Source organism: Protopterus annectens, chromosome 11.part0 (assembly GCF_019279795.1).
Source record: "Protopterus annectens isolate FY-2018-M chromosome 11.part0, PAN1.0, whole genome shotgun sequence".
NCBI lineage: Eukaryota > Metazoa > Chordata > Ceratodontiformes > Protopteridae > Protopterus > Protopterus annectens.
The window spans coordinates 681215666-681230481 of NC_056745.1; the positions used below are offsets into that span (position 1 = coordinate 681215666).

The window sequence follows — 14816 nt, forward strand, 5'->3', positions numbered from 1 at the left end:
GGACGTCTTTGAGACAGTCATCAAAGCCCTGGATGAAGGCAAATACGTGCATATGGCCTACCTGAACCTGGCCAAGGGCCTTTGACACTACTCCCCACTCAGGCATCATTGATAAACTCACCCAGCTGGAGATGCAAGATTATATATTCCACGTTACGAAGGAGGTATGGGCCTTCTTGAAATTGATTACATGCATGGATCTACAATTGTGGGACTTCATACATATCTGCTGACCTCACAGGATCCAAATGTAGGGAATGTTGTGAAACATGAGGAGAATAAGTCTAAGATGACTTCCCTGCTTAGTCTAGCAGAAGCATGTCAATGTCAAGCAGGAATGGAAATCAAACCAGAAGTAGATAAAAATCGGGCAGCAACTGAATGTGCCAAAAAAAAAAAAACGAAAGAAAGAATAAAAGGTGAAGAATCAGATGAGAAGGCAAGAAATGTGGAAAATGCATAAATATAGTTGCAAATATAGAAAACTTCTGAAAGAACCTCACCAGAATCGAATGCAGGAATGATTAAGGAGAGGCAAATTCAAATCAAAAGATGAATGGTTAATATTGGTGGCACAAGATAGTGCGCTATGCACACGTTGATTTACAAAGTCCATTGAACCTGTGGGAGAAAGTTTTGTAAAACAGAACTGGAAACAGTTGCACACCTCATTGATGGTTGTGACATACTAATGGCAGGACGACTGTGTGCTGAAAGGCATAATAATGTGCCAGGACTGTTGCACTGGCGATTGTGTAAATATTATGGCATTGAAGAAGCTGAAAAACACTGGAAACATGAACCACACAGCATCATAGAAAATGAAGTCCGCATCACTTGGGATCACCCATTACCAACAGTTCAAAAGACAGATGCGTGAAAACCAGATATAGTGGTCCATGAAAGGAAGACAAAAGTAGCATTGATCGTTGAAATCGCTACACCCAGTGACTACAGTGTCTTGCATAAAGAGAAAGACAGTCATAAAATATCAGGATTTGCAGGCAGAAATGAGAGCAGTGTGGAATAAAGATACCCAGACAGTAGGAGCCATGGTCTTATAAAAAACAATCTACAGTCCTATTTACAGATGTTACTAATACATATAACTCCATACAAATTGCAGGAGTCGTTATTGGGCACATTACAGGTGCTGTGAAGAGCACCTGTGGCTGACATCAAAGATTGAAACAATACTGATTTCATGAACTTTAATCATACTTTGACTTAGGAATGGGTTCCATTCCTGTAATGGTAATAGAAACCCAAAAGACTTGGAGAAATTAAAAAGGCCTGGAGATCAACATGTATGTTGTCTGGTGGGTTGCAAACTGGCTCACTGATAGAATGCACACAAAGTAGGTAACTCTACCTCCACCAACAGACCTGTAAGTAGTGGTTTCCACAGGGATCTGTACTGGGGGCCCCTATTGTTTGGAATCTACTTCTTGGATGTACAGGCTAAAACAAAAGGCCTATGGCTGACTGACTGCACCCAGTTTGCAATCATCAGCAAACTTAGTCCCCAAATGATGTCAGTATCCTACAAGAGGGACTTACACAGACAAACGATTGGTGCCAAAGTCATGGGCTAAAATTCAATGCAAAAAAGAACAGAACAAAATAGGTTATAATCCCCCTGTACTCCTCACTCATCAATCCAGTAATAGAGTACAATGCTGCCTTTTGGTATGTACCTTACCAGGCACCTGCAGCAACTGGAAAGATCTCAAAGGTTTCTTGCAAAGAAAACTCAGGGTCTTCAGCATATGTCATACGTTGACAGACTAAAATCACTGTCACTATACTCTGTGTCATACAGAGTACTCAGAGGTGACCTTTGCCTTGCATATAAAGCAATCTCAGATCCTGGTGTAATGGAAATGCTGCACATTCATAAATCAGTAACGTGCATTCACCCTAGGGATCTCAACCTAGCATGTGACTTCAAAAGGACTTGCTGGAGAGACAGATATGCCTCACAGAGGTTACACTTCAATTCCAGTAGTGTTAAAATTAAGTCCTTTATGCATCATTCTGAACCAAGACACCAACATACTATCATCTCCTTTGCTAATAATGTTTTCCCCAGCAGTTCTAACCGGATACGCTGTAGTGAGTCGTTAGTTAACTTCCCAAAGACATGTAATGGTTTTTTTATTCCCCTTCACATCTCCATATGCTTTCTGCTGGAGGAAAATCTTCTGAACTCTACGTGGAATAAAAAAGTAGCTGTGTAAATCTGTGCAAATATCCAAACTTTTTATCGTGGTATAACAAGAGGCCTTACAGATTTTCTTCCTTTGTTCTTTTGTAATTTGTCATTCTAATCTTCCTTTCTGATTCTTTATAGTCATCTAGTAATAGTTTGTATTTTTACTAATTTGCCCCTTTCTTAATAGCGTTTTCTGTTCTTTATTTCTGTAAAAACTCTTAATAGAGCTAGTCTTTCACTCAGTACTTTTGGCTATATTCTGCCAACAGTGCCTGATACAGAAGGTAATATCTGACCAGCAGTTTAGACACCATCTTGACTTCTTTCCACTGTTACCTTTCCCTTCCAGTTTATTTGCTTCCAGTAATATGGTATACTTTAGTTTCCTCCAATTACTTCCGGCCATCTCTTTGCCATTTCTATGCCCATAGTTGTATGTTTTCTTATAGGCAAAATCTCTATTTTTCATTCCCTGTGGTAGTTTTTTTTTTTTTTTTTATAAACCCAGCCACTGGGGATGCACAAGCCAGTGTATTTCTTTGTGCCGGTCCCAAGCCCGGATAAATGGGGATGGTTGCATCAGGAAGGGCATCCGGCGTAAAACTTCACCAAATCATTTCATGCAGTCATCAGTACATATTTCCATACCGGATCGGTCGAGGCCCGGGTTAACAGCGACTGCCACCAGTACTGTTAGCCAACAGGGTGCTGGCGGAAATTGGGCTACTGTTGGCCGAAGGAGGAGAAGAGGCGGAAGGCATGGCCGAAGGCAAGAAGAAAGGAGAAAGGCTAGGACTGTGGTAGTGAGGGTCGGAACTTTGAATGTTGGCAGTATGACTGGTATAGGGAGAGAGCTAGCTGATATGATGGACAGAAGGAAGGTTGGTATACTGTGTGTGCAAGAGACCAGATGGAAGGGGAGTAAGGTTAGGTGTATCGGAGGTGTGTTCAAATTGTTTTATCATGGTGTGGATGAGAGGAGAAATGGCGTAGGAGTTATTCTGAAGGAACAGTATGCTAAGAGTGTTTTGGAGGTGAAAAGAGTGTCAGATAGAGTGATGTTTATGAAGCTAAAAATTGATGGTGTAATGATGAGTGTTGTTAGTGCATATGCTCCACAAGTTGGGTGTGCAATGGATGAGTGAGAAAAATTTTGGAGTGAATTGGATGAATTGGTGATGACTGTACCCAAGGGTGAGAGAGTGGTGATTGGAGCAGATTTCAATGGGCATGTTGGTGAAGGGAACAGAGGGGATGAAGAAGTGATGGGTAGGTATGGTGTTAAACAAAGGAATGCAGAAGGTCAGATGGTAGTGGATTTTGCGAAAAGGATGGACATGGGTGTGGTGAATACATATTTTAACAAAAGGGAGGAGCATAGGGTGACATACAAGAGTGGAGGAAGATGCACACAGGTGGATTATATCTTATGTAGGAGGGCCAATCTGAAGGAGATTGGAGACTGTAAAGTGGTGACCGGAGAAAGTGTAGTTAGGCAGCATAGGATGGTGGTTTGTAGGATGACGTTGGTGATCAAGAAGAGTGCAGCACCAAGGATCAAATGGTGGAAATTGAAAAAGGGTAATTGTGAGGTGGAGTTCATGGATGAGTTCAGACAGGCACTGGGTGGCAGTGAAGAGTTACCAAATAGCTGGGTAACTACAGCAGAGCTAGTAAGGGAGATGGCTAGAAAGGTGCTTGGTATCACATCGGGACAGAGGAAGGACGACAAGGAGACATGGTGGTGGAATGAGGAAGTACAGGAGAGTATACAGGCAAAGAGGTTGGCAAAGAAGTGGGATTGTCAGAGAGATGAAGAAAGTAGACAGGAGTATAAGGAGATGAGGTCCATGGCAAAGATAGAAGTGGCGAAGGCTAAGGATAAGGCATATGAAGAGTTGTATGAAAGGTTGGACACTAAGGAGGGAGCAAAGGACCTGTACCTATTGTCTAGACAGAGGTACTGAGCTAGGAAAGATGTGCAGCAGGTAAACGTGATAAAGGATAATGAGGGAAACATACTCACAAGCGAGGAGAGTGTGTTGAGGAGATTGGAAGAGTACTTTGAGGGGTTGATGAATGAAGAGAATGAGAGGGAGAGAAGGTTGGATGATGTAGGGATAGTGAATCATGAAGTTCAATGGATTAGCAAGGAGGAAGTAAGGATAGCTATGAAGAGAATGAAGAATGGAAAGGCTGTTGGCCCAGATGACATACCTGTGGAAGCATGGAGGTGTTTAGATGAAATGGCAGTGGAGTTTTTGACCAGATTGTTTATTGAAATCTTAGAAAGTGAGAGGATGCCTGAGGAATGGAGAAAGTGTATTGGTACCAATTTTTAAGAATAAGGGTGATGTGCAGAGCTGTAGTAACTACAGAGGGATTAAATTGATCAGTCACAGCATGAAGTTATGGGAAAGAGTAGTGGAAGCTAGGTTAAGAAGGGACGTGATGATTAGTGATCAGCAGTATGGTTTCATTCCGGGAAAGATCACTACAGATGTGATGTTTGCTCTGAGAGTGTTGATGGAGAAGTACAGAGAATGTCAGAAGGAGTTGCATTGTGTTTTTGTAGACTTAGAGAAAGCATATGACAGGGTGCCTAGAGAGGAGTTGTGGTATTGTATGAGGAAGTCAAAAGTGTCAGAGAAGTATGCAAGAGTGGTACAGGATATGTACAAGGGTAGTGTGACTGCAGTGAGGTCTGCAGTGGGAGTGACGGATGCATTTAAGGTGGAGGTAGGGTTACATCAAGGATCAGCTCTGAGCCCTTTCTTATTTGCAATGGTGATGGACAGGTTGACAGACGAGATCAGACAGGAGTCCCCGTGGACAATGATGTTTGCAGATGACATTGTGATCTTTAGTGAGAGTAAGGGAACAGGTGGAGGAGACCCTGGAGAGATGGAGATATGCTCTAGAGAGAAGAGGAATGAAGGTCAGCAGGACTAAGACAGAATATATGTGTGTGAATGAGAGGGAGGATAGAGGAATGGTGAGGATGCAAGTAGAGGTGGCAAAGGTGGATGAGTTTAAATACTTGGGATCAGTAGTTCAGAGTAATGGTGAGTGTGGAAGAGGTGAAGAAGAGAGTACAGGCAGGGTGGAGTGGGTGGAGAGGAGTGTCAGGAGTGATTTGTGACAGACGAGCACCTGTAAGAGTGAAAGGAGAAGGTCTACAAGAGGGTAGTGAGACCAGCTATGTTATATGGGTTGGAGACAGTGACATTGACAAAAAGGCAGGAGTTTGAGCTGGATGTGGCAGAGTGAAAGATGCTAATATTTGCACTGGGTGTGACGAGGTTGGACAGTGTTAGGAATAAGTATATTAGAGGGTCAGTCCAGGTTGGAAGGTTTGGAGACAAAGCCAGAGAGGCAAGATTACGTTGGTTTGGACATGTGCTGAGGAGGGATGCTGAGTATATTGGGAAAAAGATGCTAAGGATGAAGCTACCAGGTAACAGGAAAAGAGGAAGGCCTAAGATGAGGTTTATGGATGTGGACATGCAGAGAGGACATGCAGGTGGTTGGTGTGACAGAGCAAGATGCAGAGGACAGGAAGAAATGGAAATAGGTGATCCGCTGTGGTGACCCCTAACGGGAACAGCCGAAAGAAGATGATGTGGTAGTTTTTTATAATGTTGCTTGCCACTTTATAATTAAATTTCTATTCTCTCTAAGGGCTTGCTTCTAAAATTTAACCATTCTACATCTCTCTACTTCTATTTTGTTGCACCATTATTTTTTTCCCATTGTTGAATATATAGCACAAGCAAATGAATATGCAAGTCTCAAGTTGTATAAATTTCAAAGTATCCCTTCAAGTCAGATAGTCTTAAATCAACCTGTGTAACAGAATCAACATATTTCACTGTACTCCTGCCCTCTTCCTTTCTCATATAAATTCCTTTCTCATATAAATTCCTTTATTAACGGTCATCCATAACTTTTTCTGTGGCTGATACACACAGGGTTAGAGTTGCTAGTGCCATGTCAGACTTTTGCTGACTGTATACTGGACCAAAAGACACTCCATCAGACAAAGACATTTTCCAGAACTGTCTCATAGAAATGGATATTGTCCATAGCCATTAATTTCCAAACTTGTTTTAATCCTCTTTTGAAAAACAAGGTAACCCCTAATTACCACATAGGGGGGTATCCCATTAAACATGGAGAAGTTATCAGGGACCTGGGGACCCAAGTTGACAGTAACCTCTCTTTTACTATGTATTTTTAGATGCCGCAACAAATTTTATCGTTTCACATCCCCACAAATATGGATATTGTTTAAGTACTTTGTGTGTAGGCACATAAATTACTGTTATAGTCTGTGTTTTATCTGTTTATTTTATATCCGAAAAACACTTGAAACTCTCATAATATCCCACAGCACTATGTCATATTCATAATTTGTCAAATACAGAACAATATCCACAAACAAAGCTAGTTTTTCTTTACCACCACACCAATGATATCTGAATTTGTCGCTGTTTTAGCATTGTGGCTAAAGGCTCCAAGTGTAAAGCAGGCAGGAGAGGGGAAGAGAGGCATACCTGCCTGGCCATCCTGTTTAAACTGAAATTCATAGAGACTACTCTTTCCTTTGTTTTTGCCTTTAATCCGTTATACATTCTCCTTTCTAATGTTATACTGTTAGAGAACACAAATGCTGTCACTGCCGTGTCACAAATTCTCAGCAAACCCTATTAAATGCTTTGTTTGCATACAAATTTATAATAGAGCTTTTAATGTATTCAGATTCTGTCTGTATCATTATTTCATTAATGTTATCAAGTGTTGTCTCTCTTTCATAAAGCCACGTTGATGCAGTTTTGCCTGCTTTGTAACATTTTCACCATTCTCTTAGCTAATATAGACACTAAACGTTTTGTAACTGTGATTTGGAATCAAAATTAGCCTTTATAATACAGGGTCCTTGCCCTTCTTTCTTGGGTGATATTACACCCAGCACTGCCTTCTTCCGTGATACAGGTATCCTCATCTTTCAAAACATTACAGTGCCTTCCAAAATTTCAGTAGCCACCCCTTCCTAACTTCCAGATTTCTACAGGAATGCTATCCTTTCCTGGGGATTTCACTTTTTCTTTTTTAGACATCATGGTTTATATTTCTCCTTTATCTGTACAGACTATTAATTACTGAGCTTCCATTTCATCAAGATTTGGAATGTCTAAAGGTTCCAATGGTCTCTTCTGATTTCCACGCCACTATGCTCTATGCATTTGTATTTAACCTTCTTTTCATAAGGGTCCCTGAGTTTTAACAGCTGTTTCAATGTTCTGGGATTATTTAACGGCTGTTTTCCTTAACTCAGGTATAGTATTGTCTGGATAAACTTGTTTTCTTCTCCACTGTCTGCAATTGTTCCTCGTCTTGATCTGTAAGCCTGCTGTTCCTCTGCATCATTTTAGCTTTTTCATTCATTCTAGACTTTTTTTGCTACTTTTGTACCACATCGCGCTCACTGTTCATTATTTCCACTGTATTTTTAAAGATAGTCTTCATTTTGTCCTCCCGTGTTAGCTAGCCCTGCAGGAACCATTTCTGTCTACTCTAATGACTTTCAAATTTTACTTGTTTACCCATTCCTTAAATCCCATATGTTTAATAAATATGAAGGGAAATGTCAGAGCCTTTGTTTTAGATCCTAGTATTTTTAACTTCTATTTTAAGTTCATGGTCAAGATATCTTTATTGGAAGGATGGGTCTCAGTACCTTCAAGTATGCATGCGGCTGTGATGTATGGTTTCTGTACAGCCTTGTCTCATTATTTTGTCTTGAGGAGTAGTATGCAAACTCCATATGAGTTGTTGCTGCTGAAGTAATACAGTGCAATGAATAAGTATTTTCCCCTTCCTGATTTCTTTTTTTTTTTGCATTTGAAACACTTAAATGTTTCAGATCATCAAACAAATGCAAATATTACACAAAGATAATCCAAGTAAACACAAAATGCAGTTTAAGTGATGATTTTATTTATTAAGGAAAAACTATCCAAACCGACATGGCCCTATGTGAAAAAGTAATTGCCCCCTAAACCTAACTACTGGTTGTGCCACCCTTAGCAGCAACAACTGCAATCAAGCATTTGCAATAACTGGCAATGAGTCTTAAATATCGCTGTTGAGGAATTTTGGCCCACTCTTCTTTACAGAATTGTTTTAATTCAGCCATATTGGAGGGTTTCCTAGCATGAATCACCTTTTTAAGGTCATGCCACAGCATCTCAATTGGATTTAAGTCCGACTTTGACTAGGCCACTCCGAAACCTTCATTTTGTTTTTGTAAGCCATTCAGAAGTGGACTTGCTGGTGTGTTTTGGATCATTGTCTTGCTGCAGAATCCAAGTGAGCTTCAGCTTGAGGTCACGAACTGATGACCGGACATTCTCCTTTAGGATTTTTTGGTAGAGAGCAGAATTCATGATTCCATCAATCACAGCAAGTCGTCCAGATCCTGAAGCAGCAAAGCAGCCCCAGACCATCACACTACTACCCCCATGTTTGACGGTTGGCATGATGTTCCTTTTCTGAAATGCTGTGTTACGTTTACGCCATATGTAACAGGACACACACCTCCCAAAAAGTTCAACTTTTGTTTTGTCAGGCCACAGAATATTTTCCCAAAAGTATTTGGGATCATCAAGATGTTTTTTGGCAAAAGTGAGACGAGCCGTTATGTTCTTTTTGGTCGGCAGTGATTTTCACCTTGGAACTCTGCCATGCATGCCATTTTTGCCCAATCTCTTTTTTATGGTTGAGTCATAACACTAACCTTAACTGAGGCAAGTGAGGCCTGCAGTTCTTTAGATGTTCTGGGTTCTTTTGTGACCTTTTGGATGAGTGTCACTGCGCTCTTGGGGAAATTTTGTAGCCTGGCGACTCCTGGGAAGGTTTACTGCTGTTCCATATTTTCTCCATTTGTGGATGATGGCTCTCATTGTGTTTCACTGGAGTCCCAAAGCTTTAGAAATGGCTTTGTAACCTTTTCCTGGCTGCTAGATGTCAGTTACTTTGTTTCTCATCTGTTCCAAAATTTCTTTAGATCGCGGCATAATGTCTTCCTTTTTGGGATCTTTTGGCCTACTTCACTTTGTCTGACAGGTTCTATTTAAGTGATCTCTTAATTCAGCAAGTCTGGCAGTTATTAGGCCTGGCTGTGGCTAGTAAAATTGAACTCCGCTTTCCTAAAAATGTGATTAACCACAGTTACTTCATGATATAAGGGGGACAATTACTTTTTCACATCGGTCCATGTAGATTTGGATAGTGTTTTTTTCCTTAATAAATAAAATCATGACTTAAAAACTGCATTTTGTGTTTACTTGAGTTATCTTTGTCTAATATTTAAATTTGTTTGATCTGAAACATTTAAGTGTGACAAACGTGCAAAAAAAAAAATCAAGAAGGGGGCAAATACTTCCTCATTGCACTGTATTCTCCATACCAGATGCCTTCATGTACATAGCTACCATCTAGCTGTAATGTGTATCTTTTAGAACCCCTGACACATCCTTATTGCTATACACTAAATTCCAATCACCACTTATAACTAAAATACCCTGCTGAAAACTTATTTCTCCCCAAATTTTTCTAACCTCCGTAATTACAACATAGGGATAATGTTGATGCATACAGAGGTTAACATCTTTCCCTGCCAGTATCCCATCACTGTCACAAATCTTGCATTATTGTCCTTTTTCTTTTAACACAATCTGAGTCTTTCTTACCATCAGTATAGTAAAACACGTTTTCCTTTGTCCACAATATTCTGCTAAATATCATCATTGAAATAATGGTAACATGAAAATGTGCATCCTACGTTTCTTTTGTATAGCTCAGTACTGTGCTCCTTTTCACTGTTAAGACCATTTACAGTCCATGTAAAAAAGGCCATGACAGCCAAGATATAATTTTGAACTTACAATTACATGTGATGTCACTTTTATATTATTACTGCTAGCTAATTATGCATACCTTGTGACACTTAATGTAAAAGAATTGTAATTTCACATTTGTTGCATCTGATGTCACATTTTTCTGAAGAGTTAAAAGTCAGTATACCCTTCCCCATACAGAATGCAAGAATATAATGCTATCTGCTGAAGTAGAAGCTTCAGCTAAAGATCTGTAACTGCTTGCACTGGCATTGCATACCATAGTAATAGGGATAGCTGTAGTGAAACGCATACTGCTGGTGTTTGTGTCTAAATGCATTACTTCAAGTGTAATCAGTTTCCACTCCAAAATGTGGAAAAAGAATTTGCATATATTTTGGTAAATCAGTCACTTAAAAGATGTCTATGCTTTGTACATTCTAAAGCTGCTGGGGAAATGCTCAGCATTAACACTGTTTCTTTTCTTTTTCTTTCAAATCTTCCATTCTCTCAAAACTACCTTTTATTGCAACTGTTCTCTCTAGCAGATCCAGTGAAAACTTCACAAGGTGCAGTGTCTGTATATCTATCAATTAAAAGATAGTGTGTCAGTATATCTGTTAATTGCCATGTTATTTTGATTGCATCAGATCAACTCCTTTCAGTTTCCATTAGACAGGCCCTTTACTTGCACCTTGTATTCCCAACAAGATATCTGCTTATGGAAAACGTTAGCCGTTGCTCCAACAGTTATCTTGCATTCCTCACTTTGTTTAATGTTTTTAAACTGTTTAGTTTGAAATAATGAAAGGAAGCTGCCCTTGACTTGCTGTATATATTTTTTAGTCTATTCTTCTAACTTTACCGACATCCGAAAGTAATTGTTGTTGGCTTTTATTTTTATGTAAATAACTTCATATGTTATCATAATCCACCCCAGCATTTTATTTTTTACTTTTAAAGCTTTGTAGTATTCAAATCAGATAATACTTTCTGTGACTGTATTAGGTTTTACAATAATAGTGTTTAACAGAAAATATCTTTAGAAGTTGAAATATTTTACTTTGTTTACCCATGAATGAAATGAATGCAAGAAGGAAAGAAATAACGAAGTGGAATTCATGTTATTATTTCTCGACCTTTTTGAAATAGCAATTAGTCGTGCTGATGCGCTGAAGTTACCTTACTCTTATTGGTGTCCTTCAGTCTTCACCTTCTCATCTTCAGTTCCCAGCTTCTCTAGATAGTTGTTAGGCTTCTAAATTCTTAACCTTCTAGCGTTACTGGCAATCCGATTCAAATTCAAGCTTCTCACAATTCTTTTGGTCATCCCATGAGATTCTCTCAATCACTCAAGTATGTTATTTTATAACAAGTGGAAATGGTTCACCGGCAGTCTTTGAGCCACCTAGTTACTTGCAGAGGGCCGAGAAGCAGAGTCCCCTTTACCTTGATGTCTAGTCTTGTTTGACTAAACTGTTCTCCTCCAAGGCTTGTGTCCTGTAAAGCTTGATCTACCTCCTTATACTTTTTCAACCTACCTAAACATATTTTGAAAATCACTGAGTATAACAGTTTGAATCTCAACCCATCCTCATGACGCCCCTCAATGACTGGGATAAATATACACCTTTTTCCTCTAGTGTAGAGGGAGTAATCATTTTCAACAAACCGTGACATCACCAGTGTACAACACATTTCTATTTTGCAACATTTTTTTCAGCAGCAACTCCTTTTAATCTTTAACCAGTATTGATCTCTGCTGCTTTCTGGAAGCTAAATTTGTAGTATTGATGCGATACACCCTCTCAACTAACCAAATCCTTCTGTGGAATACCAATCCAGTTATTTTTATTTTCATAAAGTTAAAGTGTACTCACTCCTGCTTCTCTGATATTGCATACAGCCTCAGGTTTTCTTTTTGCTTTGTCTTCTAGGTGTACTGTTTCCAGTCCCCCTTAAAGATTTCTGAGTGCATTTGTTTTGTTTCTTACCATTTACTAAAATATTCTCCTTCATCGATAGAAATAAGTTTGCTTCCTGCTGATCAGTCATGGAATTCTTCCAATCCACAATGTTTTTTTCCCCCTTTTTTTAGTACACTTTTCTTAACTTTTTTCATTTTTCTTCTGACATTCAGGCAGTGTATATGCTAGCTGGTAACTAATTTTTTCCCCATGTTTATAAATTTTACTGTTTGAAGTTTCTCACTTTTTTAGTTAGTGTTATTCAGTCAGCTGTCACCTTCAAACTTGAATTTATTACTTTCAGTTTCTTGTGCATGCCCTTTGTTCTGCATATTTATTTGAGAAGAAAATTTGTCTAATTTATGTCAAGTATATAAGCACATTTTATTATCTAACTTTGAATACATCTGACTGATTTTTGTGTATTAGCTAAAGAGTTCATGCATTTTACTGACATCTGTAATGGTGTAGCGTCTACCTTAGGAAGGTTTACTGTTTGGAGCTAATTGCTACCATTTCCATATTTAAAGATTGGCTTATTTTAAGGGCAAACAGTATGCTTGTGTTTTGTTAGGTTTTGCTAAATTAAATGTTAGAAGGAATGGAGTTATGCTGGAGAGTTTTTACCACCTTGATTATGGCAAATGTTGCATGTGTGTGCAAAATAATTTTAGTCAGGTTTGAAACACTGTTTGGAAGGCACTGGGCTCAGTTTAAGGTGGATGAAGTCGTGGGGAGCCGTTAATTAGTAATCTCTAACTTAACAGCATAAAGCTTGATGGGTGTGATAGTGCTTTGCTGTTACTAAAGGCAACAGCACACACTTTTACCATACACCATTAATGCCTTTGTGTATCAACTATGACATTCAAACCTTTGTACTGATAGTCACATCACACTTCAAATAATTGATGGCAGCAGTGTGAAAGGTAATATTTGTAGTCCCTGACTGTTGCAGTTGCCCAAAACTGGTGAATAGGAACAATAACTGAGAGCAAATTGTGGCAAACTTTTAGTATGCGTCCACCATAACACTTAAAGCGTATTTTGTTTTCATCAGAAAAGTAGAGTAAGGGGGCAGCAATAGTATAGGGATGGGGGATTGACACTTGATTGTCATAGGAATTGTTCATTGTATGGTGTAGGTTTTTGTGACCTGCTTCACAGGACAGATATGTTGAGTACTAGCCTGTTTCTGTGGCGTAGCACTTAAAGGTTCAACACCAAGAAAGAGCAGCTTGTTTGTTGCTCCTCTGTGTTAAAATTTAGTAAAACATAAATTGAAAAAACAATATACTGAGCACAGTAGTGCATTACTATGTATTGAAATGTGGGTACTTGCGTATTATTGCAACCGCATTTTCACGGGAGCTGCAAATATGCTGTTTCGCACCCTTTCTCACCAGCATCCATCATGTTCCAAAGTGTGATATCTGGACATCTCCTCTAGCATTTAATTGGGGGTTTCTATCTTTAGCTTGACCGGTGCTGATATCACCTGTCAGGTAATAGGGCTACCACTGTGGCAGGCACTGAATATGAACACATCAGTCTGGATATGAATTAAATAACATGCTGCTGAAAATTAGTGTTTGCAAAAAAAAAAAAAAAACAAATAGGTTACTAACAAGGTGTGGTACTGAAAATAACTGCTGAAACCCCTGGCAGCGATAACCAACCGAGAAAGCATAACAAAGTGTGATTGTGTAACAGCCAACCGAGAAAGTGCAACAAAGCGTGGTTGCAATAATACTGTGTAAAAAAAAAACAAAAAAAGTCTTCTGCCTTATGTTTAGAGCTAAAATGTTGCTGGTGTGCTGCAATTAATTACATTTCATAGAAGACAGTTTTAAGACTGTAGCTTATGTATTTCCACAACCACACATTCTCGCCAGCATTCCATTCTCAATAAACTAACGAGAATGCGTGGTTTCCATAACATAGTTAAAGTGCTGGCGTGAATACGTGGCTGTAATAATACGCAAGTACCTTAATGGGTAAAGCATATAAGGTACTGTACAAAAAGATGACTAAAATATAGTCACGGCAATGTACAGAACCTAATTTTAAATAAGACAGTTTCACAACAGGAAATCAAAGTATATGATGTAGTGTAGTACTGTAGGCTGCTTTACGTTTACTTGGCAATTCCAGGACACTTGCTTGTAAAGCAAATATGTTTTATGCTGGATATGAAAAAAAGAATAACTCAGACTTCATATACCCAGAGGGAAGAGAGTTCTAGAAGTCAAAATTGTAAAGATAACTATTCAAATATGTTTACATTTCTTAGGATATTGCATTTGCCTTGAATTTGTACAGTTTGGAATAAGATTATGCAAACAAATTAAAGTTGCATTCTCTTTGCAGCTTCTTTCCTTACTGTTTGAAGATCTGTTTAAGAAGTTCAACTCTGAGTTGAAGAAGATTGCAGACCAAATCATCCCTAAACAACGAGCTGCTCAGTTTGATGTGGTAAAGCATATGCGACAGGACCAGATCACCAATGGTATGGTGAATGCCATTTCTACTGTAAGTGCAAGTTTTAACATCCCTCTGAAGTTGAGCTTGAGTATCTTGTATGTTTTTAGATGCAACTTTAAAAAGCAGCTAGTGAAACTGGGAATGTTGACTTTATAAAACCGCTTTATAAGTACAAATGTGCTATCTCAGAGAGCACAACTAATCATTGGAGCAGAAGTAAACTGTAGATTTGTGTGCACTAGGGAGTTT

The 14816-nt window shown here is 39.0% G+C and overlaps 1 protein-coding gene across 1 annotated transcript in view; it reads left to right on the top strand.

The window, feature by feature from the left end:
* Positions 1-14816, top strand: part of POLR3B (RNA polymerase III subunit B) — a gene marked incomplete in the record, with an annotated part of 1742661 nt that overhangs the window by 524986 nt on the left and 1202859 nt on the right. Inside the window, 1 exon segment of the mRNA XM_044088141.1 lies at positions 14454-14615. Coding sequence (XP_043944076.1) covers positions 14454-14615 — 162 coding nt within the window.